Genomic DNA, 16141 nt, shown 5'->3' with positions numbered 1-16141 from the left:
GCTCTAGAGCTGAAGTTTTTATTTTTTAACTGGCGAACTTCAGCTCTAGAGCTGAAGTTTTTATTTTTGTAACTCGCGAATTTCAGCTCTAAAGCTGAAGTTTTTGTTTTGTAACTGGTGAACTTCAGCTCTAGAGCTGAAGCACCACAATTAGCAGTGATTTTTTTTAAAAAATAGTGTACATCTTCTCAGCTCAAACACGAATAAATATACAAAAACTCCAAAATTTTACAGCTCATCCTACTGGTAACTTAAACTTTTTCCTAAGACTAATTTGCTGTAAATTTGGAGCAGAAGTACAACTGCCGAACAATTCAATTAAAAAAAAATTGACCTTATAACTAAAACAACGTTGCTTCTGGAGATAAATACCAGTTTGTTTTGTAACTTGAAGAAGAAAATGAAGGAGGAGAATGAGGAGGAGAAAGAGGGCTAAAGTTATTTTAAAAAGTGGGTACAAGTTAAAAATTTTTAAAAAATGGGTATAGGTTAAATGAGGGAGACCAAATATGACGGCCCGTACAATTTTTACTATTGCAACGAATTTGGTCAAAAATAAGTGTCGCTTTAAAAAATCAAAAATGATATTAATTATCTCTTTCAGAATCCATCATGAATCCAATAAATAATCTGTATAATCTTTTAAAATTCTCTTGGTTAATGCTCGTTTTGACTAAAGATAAAAGGATAATTTAATATGTTAAATAACCTTAATGATTAAGTAATTTATTTTATGAGTATAAATATATTTTTATAAGTATATCAAAAACCTTAAACGACTTTCAACTAAAGCTGGAGGGAGTTATAAGTTTTGAATCTGGACGTAGTATCATTTACGCAAAGAATTGTAAAGGCTGGTCATTAATAAAATGCAATTGTCTCTGTTTCTTTTTTTCTTTCTAAAATGCAAAAAAAAAAAAAAATCTTATTTAATTGATTTTCAGAGAAAGATATGTTGTAAGAGGTAAAAATGACGTGATATATAAAAGTTAATTACATTAACCATGTATATAATTTAAACTTTTTTCTCGTAAGTTAGCTGGAGAATATCACCATATGCAGTTCTTATACTAAAACACGTGGACGCAGGGGCACAACTAGTCTTTAGTTTACGATTTCGGCTGAATCTAGTAGTAATTGAAAAATAGCCATAATTTTAAAAAGAATTGAAATTTAGTCACTTTTCATGTAAAGATAAATCTGGAAGAAAATATTGTTCGAAATCCGGTTCCAGTATAATATACTGGATTTCCAACATAATATGCTGGAAGTTCATATACAAGTGCTTCAATCTCCGGTGTATCATGCTGGAACTTTCTATATGTTGGAGTTCCAACATAATATCAGTGGCGAAGCCAGAAAATTTTCTAAGGGTGTTCAGATTTGAAAGAAGTAAAAAAAAAATCTGACAAAAAATGTTCAATATATATTTTATAGGTCTAAAATCAATAGTTTACTTATATACATTGTGTAATTTTTCGTAATATTTCAACTAAGGGCGGTCAACTGACCACCCTTAGCAAAAGGTGGCTTCGCCCCTACATAATATGCTGAAAGTTCATATACAGATGCACGAATCTCCAGTATATTATGCTGGAACTTTCCATGTTGCAGCATAATAATAGCTATTTTTCAATGACTTTGCAAACGCTGGTTATTTTTCAATTGCCAGTTCGAAAACTGGCTAGCTCGTGCTATTTTCACAGTAATTTTATTCTAAATCCTGTATTTATCTTAACAATTCATTGAATATGTGTAAATTGTTAGTTTAGAGTCTAATAACTTAAACATATTAAAATTCTGAACTCATACGCATCAAATTCTGACTGTCCCCCTGCGTGGAAGACTTGATTGTTCAGCTAAACATGAATTAGCTTTAGTCAAAACAAATTTAGTTTTCATGATTCTTGTAATCTGAAACTTAATGAAAGTTGTAGTCAACAAATTTGTTTTTCTCCAAGTCTCTAAATTTTATTTTCAAAAATATAAATTCTATGTTAATTACCTCAAAAACTATTAAAATGGAGCCATGGCCTTTATTCAGAAGGCCGGCTTATTTCCCATATTCCATATTGATTTAAATTTTCACCGTGCTACATTTTTTTCTGCAATGGTAATAAATTATATAATTCTCCTACTTGGATTGCATAATAAAATTATAAGATTTTTGTTAGGCCGTATTAAATTTTAAATTAATTTTTAGGAATCACTAACTTCCAACTTAGGTACATTATTTTGGTTTATTTCACTAATTTTGGCGCGACTGAGTGTTCAAATTACTAAAATCAAGTTACACGTGCATACTTAAAACTTTTTTGCTATTTCACCCGTTTTGAACGGAATGCACAGATTACTATAATTTTGTTACGTGTGCATTTTAGGTTCTTTCACACGATTTACATGTTAAAAGATCTTTTCACACAGTGATAATTACCAGCGAAAGAAGGATTTTTATAAAGGAAATTCAAAAAATAAAAAAGTAATTATGCAAAAAAAGTTAAAAAAAATCAATATCTAATATATGTATAGAAGAAAAAATTAATCGTGGAATTTTCGGGCAAAAGAGATTTGGTTGAACCCCTTCTGCCCACCTAGCGTTGAACTTGCTGACAATCTCTAAGAATTGATATCAACCAGTATATCTTTAAAAAGACTCAATATTTTCAATAATTTAATTATTTTCATAAACAATTCTAGTCTTTTTTTCATAATTGACAAAAGAATAACTTTAACCACTAAGGTGCGATGAATAAATCTCTCTATCCTTACCAATATATATGATCTTAGGTCGGAGCCTTAAGAATAAAAAAACTTGTTATAGGGAGCGGTTCTCCCTTAGTGGGTTCTAAGCGACACGAATTTAAATTAGACTGGCCGATAAATTTCCGACACTTGAAAGTTAAACCTAAAAAATGTTTCATGAAAATTGAGAGGAGCAGTAAATAGATAATTCCACTCTAATACGAAATTCAAACTCTGACACCTTTGTTAGCATTATTCGATTCACATAATCTTCACACCCAATATTGTATATACACACACAATACACACATATACACAAAAAGACATATACATACACATATACACACACATATACACACACATACCTACACACAAAAAGACATACATATACACACACTGTTTTTCACCCCCACCCCCCGAAACACCCCTGGGGAGGGGGGGGGGGCATGCATGTTGCTTCTCTATTGCAATAATAACATCCTCAGACCTCCATTTAATGCAATATCACCATCTCTCTTCACATAGCATTTACTCCTCCTTCCTCATTTTTTACTCTCCATTTTCTCAATCTCCTTATCTCTACAACACGAGGGGGTTTCTCCACGCTTTCTTCTTCGTCTTTTTCAATGGTCAACTTCATCTCTATACTCTTCACTTTTTGACTTGTTCCACCTATAAAAACCCCCTCTCCTTTTCACTATTTCTTCACCACATTTGCTCGCCACCCACAAATTAACCCCCTCTTTTGTTAGATCTCTCAAATTCTTCTTTTTTCTTAGCTTCTTCAAATTAAAGCAAGAACCTCCCTACCTAGAGTATGTACTCAAAGTCATTTATTTTTCCTTTCAGATGCATTTAAGTTTTAATGTATACACTCATATATACATACATATAGTCTATAGCTCCTACCAATTCTTATCTAGTAAGCTTGTCAATCTATTTTTTTTAATTATTTCATCTAGATTTTTAAGGTTGGTTGATAACCTATGTACACACTTACACAAAGAGGAGAGAAAGTAAAGATTTAGTTGCATTTTTCAAGATTTTGAGTCTATCAAGTTTTAAAAACAAATAATTGGGGTGTGATGTTTTCTTTTTCCATAACTTAACCCCTATATATATATATATATATATATATATATAACACTTTGACACTCTTACTATAAATGCAGTTGTCATTTGAGATTCTCTAATAAAGACACCTATTAATTTCTATATCAATAAAAAAGTAGTAAAATCTGTTGTTTTTTTTCTTTCTTTTTTTCTCTTCTTTCTCCCTTTTCATCAGCTAAGCAGCTGGTTCATTTGGAACAATTCACAGCCATAGCTGAACTAAAAATGATGAAAAACCAAAAATCTAGATCTTTTTTCTTTGACTTATATGGAGTTTTGTTTTTAGGGTTTTTGCAGAGTGGAGTATGCCGTCAAGAATTTCTCGTCGGGCTAACAAGATGTCGTCGTTGGTCGTAAATGATGGAACTGATATTGGATTTTCTTCTTCTGGGCTTCCACTTGGACAGGTCAACTCTAAACACTTTTTTTTTCGGCAGTTGAACTGATAGTGTAAACTTTTTAGTAGATAAACTTTAAATCCTTAATTTATTTTTCTATATAAGTGTCTCTTGGGTGTTTTAAGATCGATTGAACTTAAAGTAATGCATGTTTTGATTTCTGAGAATTTTTTTTATAGGCATGATGTCATCAAAGTGAATTCTTCGCTCCACTGTCCCAATGTGGTGGAATTCGGATTTTGAGTGCCAAATGAGTTTTCTTTTTCCTATGTATTTTAGATATTTTAAAATTTTAATTAATTATTATGATTTATAGTATTTTTTAAGTAGTTTTTAAATATATACATTTTGTTTCAACAACCCTAAAGATTTTATGTCTGAATTCACGATCAAAATTAAAAAAATTGACTTTTAAAATTCGAGCTCCGCCACATAATTGGGACTACGAGAGTATTATTTATAAACAAAAAGAAATCTAATATTGGCCCCTCTTTTTAACTGTCTGTTTTTCTTTTTATTTTACTTTCTTGAAAAGAAAAACAAAATAGACTCGATCGAGATCATTTTGTTCTCCATTTAATTAATCACTAATGTTTAGTAAAATACATAATTTTGCAATTTCGAGTAAAATCCTTTTCGAAAATTGGAAACCGCGTCAAAGGTTTTTTTTTTTCGGGAGGGGGGGTTGGGGGGTTTGTAAATATTGGTCAACCAATAGTTTACTGTATTCCAGACATTTTCAACATTGGCTTTTACTCAACTATCAAGACAAACTAATTAAAAATAGACCATTTTACTCAAGAAAAGACTAATGTCCCTTTCTCTGTCTTCTGCCTTTTATAGTTGTAGGGTTCTTAGACTTATTTCTTCGTCGTTAAAAAAAAAAGACTTATTTCTTCACTTTCTTAATACAAATTGAACACAAAATGATTAAAATCTCAGCTTAAAAGATTAACCATTTTTTGTTACAGTCTAGTAGCATGATGGACAGTCAGCTTCATTCGCTGGACATGTTATCAAACACATCAGAAAGTGAAATGCCAAGACTGAGTAGTGAAGATTTTGGAAGCAAATCTGGTAATGAAGGCAATTCTGGTGGTGATGAACAAGATGTCAATAATAAGAGCCTCAAGCGAAAGCGTTATCACCGCCATACTCAGCATCAGATCCAAGAATTGGAAGCGTAAGCCTGAATCCACGAAAACTAACAACAAAAATAAAAGAAAAAGTTTAACTCATATCCACTGACAATATAATAAAATTTAACTCCAAAAAAAAAAAAACAAGAACATTTACAAGATTTTGGCTTTGAAAAAATGTTAGAGATCATGGGATTCGCCACTTTTAATATTTATGCGATTTGATTTGGTCTTTTTGTGATTTTCAGATACTTTAAGGAATGTCCTCACCCAGATGACAAGCAAAGGAAAGAGCTAAGTCGAGAATTAGGGTTAGAGCCTTTGCAAATCAAATTTTGGTTCCAAAATAAGCGTACTCAGATGAAGGTATAATATAATGCACTTAATTCATTCATTGGCTCCACAAAATATTTATTATAATAACTTCACATTATAATAAAGAAAGCATGAGAGACATGTTAAGCAAGTCATATATATTTTGCAAAAATAACCAAATCAAATGTAAACAGTTCATCTTACTCAGCTATAAAAAGGAAGTCACCAATTTTCTTGTTTTACTATGAATTTGGACATGTAGTTACAAATACTCAATATATTCTATTCTTTTTTATGTGAAACTTTTTCTTATAGTTTGTTTTTAAAAAAGGCACATGTTTATAATTATAATATTTTAACTTTAAACTTCACATTTTACTCTTGATACATGATTTTATAACTAAAGAAATTGTCATGACATATTTAAAACCACAATTTAAGTACCAAAGTTCTCCCTTTTTTGAAACTTTAATTTGTACCTGATCAAACACTACTACATAAAGTGAAACAGGAGTATACAATTTAGAAAATGTGTCAAACATGAGTGAGTCATTTTCTTACCTTTGCTATTTAAATTAAGAATAGAATATGTATCCAAAGTCATGTCTTTACACTAATTTTAATTCTTCTTTGAAATCTTCATGTGATGTAGTTAGCAAATATATTCACACATAGCATTAATTTTTAACTTTTATTTTCATGTGGATGCAAATTCTACCTTGACAGACTAAAAATGAGCGCAGTGAGAACTCACAGCTTCGAGCAGAAAATGAAAAGCTTAGGGCAGAAAATCTGCGGTTCAGAGAAGCTCTGGGCAATGTCTCATGTCCTAATTGTGGTGGACAACAACCCCCTATTGGCGAAATGTCATATGATGAACATCATTTAAGGTTGGAAAACACTCGACTCAGAGAAGAGGTAAACATTCAAGAACTATACATATTTTGTTTGGGATTCCTACCTGGTGTTCGCGGCGGAAAATTTCACATTATAGATAAAGTGTTCCCTAACAAAGACGACTACATACACAGGGCTCGAATTCGAGAGCTCTAGCCGGTATATATAGATTATACATTAATTATATACAAGTATACATATATTACACATGAATTATACATATAAGTTATACATTCGTCGGCTATATATAGTTTAAGATATTAGGTGGACGACTATTTGGATTAATTCTACTAAAAAAGTAACGATATTGTTTTAATGTATGATATTTGCCAGTAAATTTATTTCTACTAGTTATGGATACTCACCTATAGTTGCCTTTAAGATGACATGATATTGTAAATAAATTTTAATATGTCAGTGTGTAAAATTTTAATATGTGAGTAACCCTTTTTCCATAAGTTTTACTTCTATTCTGTACACCGTCATTGTAGACATATTTATATACTGTCAGGTCATCCAAAAATAACTACAAGTAAGTGTGAATTAAAGTTAAGATTAGTATCTTAAAAAATAATAATTAAGTGTGAATTAAAGTTAAGATTAGTATCTTAAAAAAATAATAATTTTAATCTACTATAATCCGTTAAAATACATTGATAGTCATGTAAAAATTCTTTTATATTACCAATGCAATCCTTTTGTCACTTGGAGGTCGTTAATGTATTTTTACTTTTTTTTCCCCTACCATCCCCACCCTCCGTTTATAGATTGAGCGCATTTCCAATATAGCATCAAAATATGTGGGGAAGCCATTTTCAAACCACAACAATGGTTACTCTCCTTCACTTGATCTCCGAGTTCCTGCATTTTCACCCCCACAAAGTGTCAATGGAGACGCGTATGGAGATGGCGAAGATATTATAATAAGTTCAATAATTGGACCGACTGACGCTGAGAAGCCATTTATCATAGAACTTGCAGTTGCAGCCATGGAAGAGTTTGTTCAAATGGCACATATGCAAGAACCACTTTGGTTCCCTAGCATTGAAAATGGAACAAGCTTGTTAAATGAAGAAGAGTATTTTAGGATTTTTCCAAGAGGAATTGGACCTAAGCCTGATGGATTTAAGACTGAAGCTTCAAGGGAAACTGCTGTTGTTATAATGAACCATGTTAACCTTGTGGAAATTCTCATGGATGTGGTACGTTTAATTTTATTTTGTTTCTGTTTCACATTTGGATTTAAGTTATATGCACTGACGATTAAGATAATTTTTTATACTATTAATGCAATTTAACGGGTTGCAGCAAGTTGTCACTTTTTTTCCAGGTTATCATATCAGGATTGACATGAAAAGTTACCTATGTTGTATATCAATTTTACTTGATGGCGTAAAAACCTATATATTGTCGGTATATAGAACTTAAACTCTTAATAACATTCTGCCCGAGAAGCGAGAATTGAGGTTACAAGATATTGAATTGCAAATAAATATTAGCATAAATGAATAGATTAATTAGCTTTACACATAGACGATAATTTCTAGTCCTAGGACCTCTTGTAGTGTGCTTGTTGCTGTTTTAGACAACATACCTTTTTAACTTTATTCACCAAATGGTGAACTAATAAGATTATAGTTGGCAATTTGGATCTTTTTTGATTTCCCTTTGATCCCCTTTGTTGGATCTATGGCTCCTTTGGTGATTCGAACCCACGACCCTGGGGTTGCTGGAGGGAGGGGGGGGGGTACGGAGGCAATTTGGATTTAATATATTAGTTATAACAAGGTCACAAATATAAAGATTTATTGCTGCTCTAAGTAGAAATAATGTTTTCGATATAGTCTTGTTTTCCAATAAGTCGATATGTGAATAACGTATTGATAAGTCTTAGTTTGTCTTGTGATCTCCAGAATCATTGGTCAAGTATGTTTTCTGGTGTTGTCTCGAGAGCTTCAACTATTGATGTACTATCAACAGGAGTAGCAGGAAATTTTAATGGAGCATTGCAAGTGGTAATAAATGGCATTCTCCTTAATTTATCAATTATTCCAATAGATAACCACATCAAAATTATTCGCACTCTGTGTGTAACAGTCGGTGTATAAAAGTTCTTGTGAATTTTGCAGATATTAGCAGAAATTCAAGTACCCTCTCCTCAAGTTCCAACCCGAGAATGCTACTTTGCGAGGTATTGCAAGCACAGAGTTGATGGTACATGGGCTGTTGTCGACGTTTCATTGGACCATTTACGCGCTATCCCATCTGCTAGGTGCAGGAGAAGGCCCTCAGGTTGCCTGATTCAAGAGATGCCAAATGGGTACTCAAAGGTAAAAATACTTATCAAGAATCATCCAACTACATTGCGATACAAATACATTTAACTCATATATAGTGGCAGTATAATGTAAGTAACAAGTTAGTACATGTTCTTACTTGTTAGGTGACCTGATCGTGTAAAATCCTTTATTAGTGTATAGAACTTAAACTTTTCCAGAATATGCTAACAATTCCTATTAATTGATGTGTTTTTTGCTCTAGGTTACATGGGTTGAACATATTGAAGTTGACGATAGTGCAGTCCACGATATTTACAAGCCATTAGTGAGTTCTGGCCTTGCATTTGGGGCAAAGCGATGGATTGCAACTCTAGATAGGCAATGTGAACGTCTCGCAAGTGCTATGGCCACAAATTTTCCAACCAATGACCTTAGTAACATGGGTAAATACATTAATAACTCGTTAAATGTAACAAGTTAGTAACATATATTCACCTCAATTAGTATTTCTTATGCAGTGTTGACAAATCAAGATAGCAGAAAGAGTATGTTGAAGTTAGCAGAGAGAATGGTGAATAGCTTTTGTTCTGGTGTGAGTGCCACAGCTGGTAATCAATGGACGACGCTTTCTGGAAGTGGCACCGATGATAATGTTCGAGTAATGACTAGGAAAAGTGTAGATGATCCTGGGAGACCACCTGGTATTGTCTTAAGTGCTGCAACTTCATTTTGGCTGCCGATTTCTCCTAAAAGAGTGTTCGACTTCCTCCGCGATGAAAACACTAGGAGCGAGGTATCACCACGTCAATGCCTCTTAAAATCTAGTTTTATGCATGAGTTTAACTTATATAGACTGACAGTATAAAATTTTCATTATGTTAACACTGTTACTCTACTCTGGTTATAGTGGGACATTCTCTCAAATGGGGGTATAGTTCAAGAAATGGCTCATATTGCTAATGGCAGGGAAACAGGCAATTGTGTCTCGTTATTGAGAGTAAATGTAAGTCAACTATAATCTTCACATTTACTTTCTTTTCTTAAATATTCGTCAAAGTTTTGTTGAATTGTATCGTTTCGGTTAAAAGTCTAAACTGCTAGATGATACACTTTTATTTAATTAATTATACACGCCACATCACGTGTGAATCTGATTCTTTTTTATGAGCCAAGCATGTGAAATCTCATTTTTGGTGGTGCTAATACTTGAATCGGGATCTTCGCTTGCTCTACTACCATGTTGAACTGTGTGACTACCTTCTCTAAATTGTAAGGTTTTAGAAAAAACACAAACTTTGATTAATTAATCATATTCTAAACAAGTTTAACTAAATTAGAGGGATGAATTAAGATACTAATGACTGTGCTTTGCTTGAGCTGAGGGTCTATCAGAAACAGTCTCTCTACCTTCACAAGGTACGGGTAAGGCTGCACACACACTAATCCCCCTCCCCCAGACTCCACTTGTGAGATTACATTAGCTTTGTTGTTGTTGTCACATTGTTGTAGAATTAAGATACTAATCCAATCTTTCATTTGTTAAATACAGAGTTCAAACTCAAGCCAAAGCAATATGCTAATATTGCAAGAAAGCAGCACTGATCCAACAAACTCCTATGTTATCTATGCACCTGTTGATATTGCTGCAATGAATATAGTATTAGGTGGTGGAGATCCAGATTTTGTTGCCCTTTTACCCTCCGGATTCGCGATACTACCCGATGGCCCTCCAGGAAATAGTAGAGTTGGTTGTGGTGGATCTCTACTAACTGTTGCATTTCAGATTTTGGTTGATTCAATTCCTACTGCAAAGCTTTCACTAGGATCAGTTGCTACTGTGAACAATCTCATTGCTTGCACTGTGGATAGGATCAAAGCTGCTCTTTTATCCGAGAGTACACCTTCTTAAGCTGTAAGTATTTCTTTGGCTATCAAATATGAGCATAAATATATATTTTCTATGGAACTTGCAAAAAATTTGAATTGAATGAGCTAGAAGATTTTGAAATGGGAAGACCCTAATTCATGGAGGGTCTATGAGTTTTAATGATAAGGTACCACTGTAAACTGGGGTTTCGGTCTAGTGGTAGGAGAGCAATACATGATATGTGGGTGAGGCGCACGTCATAGATTCAAGCGCTACCACCTTAAGGGGAAATCCCGTTATCCTTTTAATTTGAACCATGCACCACTAGCTTTCGGAGATCTCTTAGTTATAAAAAAAGGGGGGCCGGGGGGGGGGGAAGTTGTACTTCACACAATTTAATTAAGAATTTTGTTACCTAAAAGATAGTTAGAGGTAATTATCCTAAATATTGGTGGAATTAGTAATATGCAACATGGTATTAAAATTTTGCTGATAACTTAAAAATTCCTTACATTATTAGAGTATTAATAAAAAAAATTAATTTTGTTTTTTCACTTTTTTTTTTTTTGGTTGCAGCTATATGTATGGAAAAGGAGAAATAGAGAGGGCGGCATGAAATAAGTTAAGCGGAAGTCAAGAGCGCACCTTCATCCTTTGGTTGCACAAATCAACCAAGGAGTCAAAAACTTTTTCTACAAAGTTTAGTTAGGTTAAGAGGTTCGTGAACTGACTTCCTGTGGCAATTCCAAAGAGAATTAGAAATTTCTAAAGAATATCTAGAATTTAGAATATCTAAGTAGGATCTTTTTTATTATATTTCCTTTTTCAACACAGGTCTTGATCCTGTGTAATTAGGGTTCACCTCCTGTATGTCTAGTTCTAGTCTTTCAACTTGAGAACATTTAGCAGACTTTTTTGTCCGCTTTTGCTTAACTATATCAGAATATATTAAAATTATGGTTTCACTTGCTACATTTTCTATGCGATCTTTGCACAAATAGCCGTCGAATTTATTATTTATTTTTTCTTTTTGGCACATAAATTATATACTAATTATATATGATTATATACATATATTATACACCAGTCATTTATTTTTTTATTAAGTTATTAAGTAAGCAGCTATTTAGGTTAATTCTTCTTCTTTTTTCATTTGCTTGAGATGAACATTTCGCAAGCTTCCCCTTTTTTAATTTGATACCTCATAGTTATAATCGGGATATGATTAATATTTGGCCAAATATATAGACAGGCCCTAAAGTTATCATGTCTTTTCATTTACGACAGTTCAATTGAAGCTTTACTTATTAGACACTTGGGGTCAATTGGTAAGTGAATTAAATTATCCTTGGACTAATTTATTCCACCTCCGAGGTAGGATAATATAATCCCAAATTTGATGGGATAAGGTGGGATATTCAGTATTAAGTCCGTGATTAAATTATATTATATTTGATTAATGATACATTTAATCATTTACCTTATCCCGCATGTCAAACTATCCCTTTACGTTTGTCCAAATTGTAACTGTTGAATACCTCACGCTTATGTGGCATAAGAACTAAAGAACTAAGAAGTGATTTCAGTGGAAGTTGAACGCATATTTTTTGTGGACATCTTTCATGCATCTTCTTCTCAAAAGTCGAGAGTAACTTAAATCATGGTCATAAGTTGATGTAAAAATAGCAGGGCTGGTCAGTTTTCGGACTGGTCATTCAAAAATAGCCAGTATTTGTCAAGTCATTGAAAAATAACCACTATTTTGCTGCAACAGAGATCGGTCCAGCATAATATACTGAAGTTCGGTGCACCTGTGTATGAACTTCCAGCATATTATGCTGGAACTCCAACACACGGAAAGTTCCAGCATAATATACTGGAGATTTGAGCACTTGTGTATGAACTCCCAGCATATTATATTGGACCGGTATACTTTGCTGGAACTCCAGCATAATATAATGGCGTATTTTTCGGGTGTTGAACATTGTTTTCGCTCAGATTTATCTTTACATGAAAAGTGGCTAAATTTCAATTACTTTTGAAAACATGACTGTTTTTGAATGACCACTTATAAATCTGGCTATTTTTGAATTTCTCCTTTAAGTTGATAAGTGGAGGAGTAGCCCGACTCTGACCGGGCCCAACGTGAATAAAATTTTATTATTTTATTATATATTGTGTTACCCTTGTGATTCTATGGTGAGTATTGCTTACTACTTTTTCAAAATCTTTGTTATTGTTCTTTGTAAGTACCAAAGTGAGATATAAAAAGTAATACTTCTTTAAATAAAGGTATTGTGACAATATCAATTGGAACAATTTAGATTGGAATCACTAATTATGTCTACATCTATCCAAGGCAACTCAACAAAGAGCAAAGTACTGTAAAGCTGATGTAATCACCAAAACCTAGCTATGGGTTCTACATGTAATTATAAAAATACTTTTAACCATTTGATTTCAAGTATCACTATATGAACTCCAAATAATTTAGTTAGTTTAACTATCTAACAACATTCTTTTTCCTTTTTCGTCAAATTTTAGTAAGAGAACAAATTTTTTTTGTCTAATAAATATGTATTATTAAAGTATCCTATTTAGTTTCAGGGAGTACCGTTTTGCCAATCGTGCACCTTCTGCACCCTTGAACTTCAAGACTCCAGAGGAAATGTGGTTAGGTACTCCTGCTAATTATTCAGATTTAAAAATATTTGGTTGCCCTGCATATATGCATGTAAATGATGAAAAATTAGAGCAAACGACTAAAAAGTGCATTTTCCTTGGGTATGCATATGGGGTGAAAGGATACCGACTATTGTATCCTGATCCCAAGGCACCAAAATTTATAATTAGCAAAGATATAACCTTTTATGAATCTCTATGTTACATTCCAGAAAAGAGTCTTCTAGTTCTTGTAATACAGATAAAGAGAAGAGTAAACAAAAGCAGGTGGAGGTTGAGATTGGCATTCCTTCTGAGCCAGGCTCACCAACTTTGGAGCAAAATACAATTGAAACTCCTGAAGTTGAGCCAGAAGTTGAAATTCCTGAAGTTGAGACTCTTGAACTTTAACCGGAAGAAGAGGAGTATTCTATAGCCAAACATAGACCAAGAAGAGAAAGTAAACGACCATTAAGTTTTGGTGATTATGTTGCATTTACTTTTTCAGTTGCACAAAAAATTAAAGAAATTGGAGAACCATCAAAATATTCAGAAGCAGTTTTTGGTGCTGATTAAGCCAAGTGGTTGATTGCAATGAATGGAGAAATATAGTCTCTCCACAAGAATGGTGTGCTTGGTCTCTTGTGAAGCCGCCATCAGGAAAAAGAATTGTCGGTTGCAATTGGGTCTTCAAGATAAAAGATGGCACTCCAGGGGTTGAATATGCAAGGTATAAGGCACGATTAGTTGCATAGAACTATAGTCAGGTAAAAAGAGTTGATTTTAATAATATTTTCTCACATGTTGTTAAACATAGCTCTATTAGTTTGTTGCTTGCCTTAGTTGCCATGTATGATTTGGAATTAGAACAGCTTGATGTTAAGACAACTTTCTTACATGGCAAACTTGAGGAACAAATATACATGCATCAACCAGAAGGATTTGGAATTAAAGGAAAAGAAAATCATGTTTGCTTGTTAAAGAAATTCTTGTACGGATTAAAGCAGTCTTCAAGACAATGGGTACACAAGGTTTGATTTTTTATGTTGGGTCATGGTTATTCGAGGAGCATGTATGATATTTATGTTTACTTTTAGAAGTTAAATGATGGTTCATTTGTATACTTATTACTATATGATGATGAAATGCTCATGGCTGCTAAGGATTTGACAGAAATTCACAATTTAAAAAGTCAGCTTAAAAGTGAATTTGAGATGAAAGATTTGGGAGCAGCTAAGAAAATTCTTGGCGTGGAGATCAAAAGAGACTGAGGATCCAACATGCTACTTCTGACCTAGAAGAAGTACTTGGAGAATGTTTTGGAGAGGTTTGGCATGAAAGATGCTAAATCAGTTAGTACCCCTATAGCTGCTCATTTTAAGTTATCTGATGCTCAGTCACCGCAATAAGAGAAAGAAGAGAGTTATATGATACATGTACCTTATTCCAATGCATCAGCAATATTATGTATGCAATGGTGTGTGCACGTCCAGATATTTCCCAGACAATAAGTATAGTGAGCCGATATATAGCTTGCCCTGGTAAAGCACATTGACAGGCTGTGAAATAGATTCTCAGATACTTGCAAGGTACTTCAAACACATGTTTGGAGTTTGGGAGAAATACTAACTCTTTGGTTGGTTTTGTAGACTCAGATTATGCAGGTGATCTTGACAAGAGAAGATCACTAACAGGCTATGTATTTTGCGTTGGTGGTTACGCTATCAGCTGGAAAGCTACATTACAATATGTAGTGGCTTTATCTACTACTGAAGAAGAATATATGGCAGTGACCAAGGCTATCAAAGAAGCCTTATGGTTGAATGATCTATTTGCTGAACTCAGTTTACACCAAGGTGATATTAATATTTTTGTGATAGCCAAAGTGCCATTCACTTGACTAAAGACCAAATGTATCATGAGAGGACGAAGCATATTGATATCAAGTATCATTTTATCTAGGAAACCATTGCTGATGGAAAGGTCTCTGTTCAGAAGATCAACACTAGAGACAATTCTGCTGACATGTTCACAAAGCCTCTTCCAGTTGGCAAGTTCAAGCTCTGCTTGAACTTGATTGATATTTATGAAGAATAATTTAGCCCATATGGGCTTTTACGGAGAGGGTGGAGCAAATTTACTATATCAACTAAAATTAGGCCAAGGTGGATATTTATAATATAGCCAATATTTTGGTTAGTGGAGTTCATCTCATATAAGCATAAGCCTATTTGCAAAGTAGACCTTGTTGGCAATATTCTTTGGGACCGAAAAATATTGTATTGTGTAGTGGATATCATTTGCACAAGTTGTATCTTTTCTTTTACAGCTCAGAGGCCAAGGCCTTTTGCCTATAAAAGGAAAGGCCACTAGTTCAATTTAAACACACCAACAAGACTTGAGTCTTCATTTCTTATTTCTTTCTCTCCTCCTTAATTGAGAGTTGTTTATAAGAGAGTTGAGTGTTGGGAAACACTTGTGTGATCCCCTTTCTTTGGAGTGATATTGTCAGGTTATTCTCTCAGGGGTACTTGGGATTAATTAGAGTATTTACTCTAATTTTGTACACTTTTTTGTACTTTTGTTGCTATAATGAATTTGCTCCTCTCCGCTTGTGGGCGTAGGTCACTTTGACAGAACCACGTTAAAATTGTGTCTTCTTTATATGCTTTATTTGTCGTTGTTATCAACTTGTATTGTCTTTGTTATTATCATTATAACATTATTTGG

The 16141-nt window shown here is 33.4% G+C and overlaps 1 protein-coding gene across 1 annotated transcript; it reads left to right on the top strand.

Annotated features, from left to right (window-relative positions):
• Positions 1–3285: 3285 nt before the first annotated feature.
• LOC104217465 (homeobox-leucine zipper protein HDG2-like) lies at positions 3286–11724 on the top strand. Its single transcript, XM_009767736.2, has 13 exons — positions 3286–3557; positions 4142–4262; positions 5225–5436; positions 5641–5758; positions 6434–6625; positions 7372–7806; positions 8518–8619; positions 8734–8934; positions 9146–9326; positions 9402–9676; positions 9791–9886; positions 10433–10795; positions 11327–11724. Exons 2-12 carry the CDS (start codon positions 4161–4163, stop codon positions 10790–10792), a joined length of 2274 nt encoding a protein of 757 aa, XP_009766038.1. The 5' UTR covers positions 3286–3557; positions 4142–4160; the 3' UTR covers positions 10793–10795; positions 11327–11724.
• The last annotated feature ends 4417 nt before the right edge of the window (positions 11725–16141 follow it).

The sequence above is a fragment of the Nicotiana sylvestris genome, chromosome 6, assembly GCF_000393655.2.
Source record: "Nicotiana sylvestris chromosome 6, ASM39365v2, whole genome shotgun sequence".
NCBI classification, from domain to species: domain Eukaryota; kingdom Viridiplantae; phylum Streptophyta; class Magnoliopsida; order Solanales; family Solanaceae; genus Nicotiana; species Nicotiana sylvestris.
This window is presented reverse-complemented; position numbering and strand designations above follow the sequence as displayed.

What these genes read in the sequence shown, in the direction of transcription:
- LOC104217465 (XM_009767736.2), top strand. Translation starts at nt 4,161, where the DNA reads ATGCCGTCAAGAATTTCTCGTCGGGCTAACAAGATGTCGTCGTTGGTC. An exon ending in TTAATGGAGCATTGCAAGTG is followed by an intron (nt 8,620 to 8,733) that starts GTAATAAATGGC and finishes TGAATTTTGCAG; the next exon opens with ATATTAGCAGAAATTCAAGT. An exon ending in TGCCAAATGGGTACTCAAAG is followed by an intron (nt 8,935 to 9,145) that starts GTAAAAATACTT and finishes TTTTTGCTCTAG; the next exon opens with GTTACATGGGTTGAACATAT.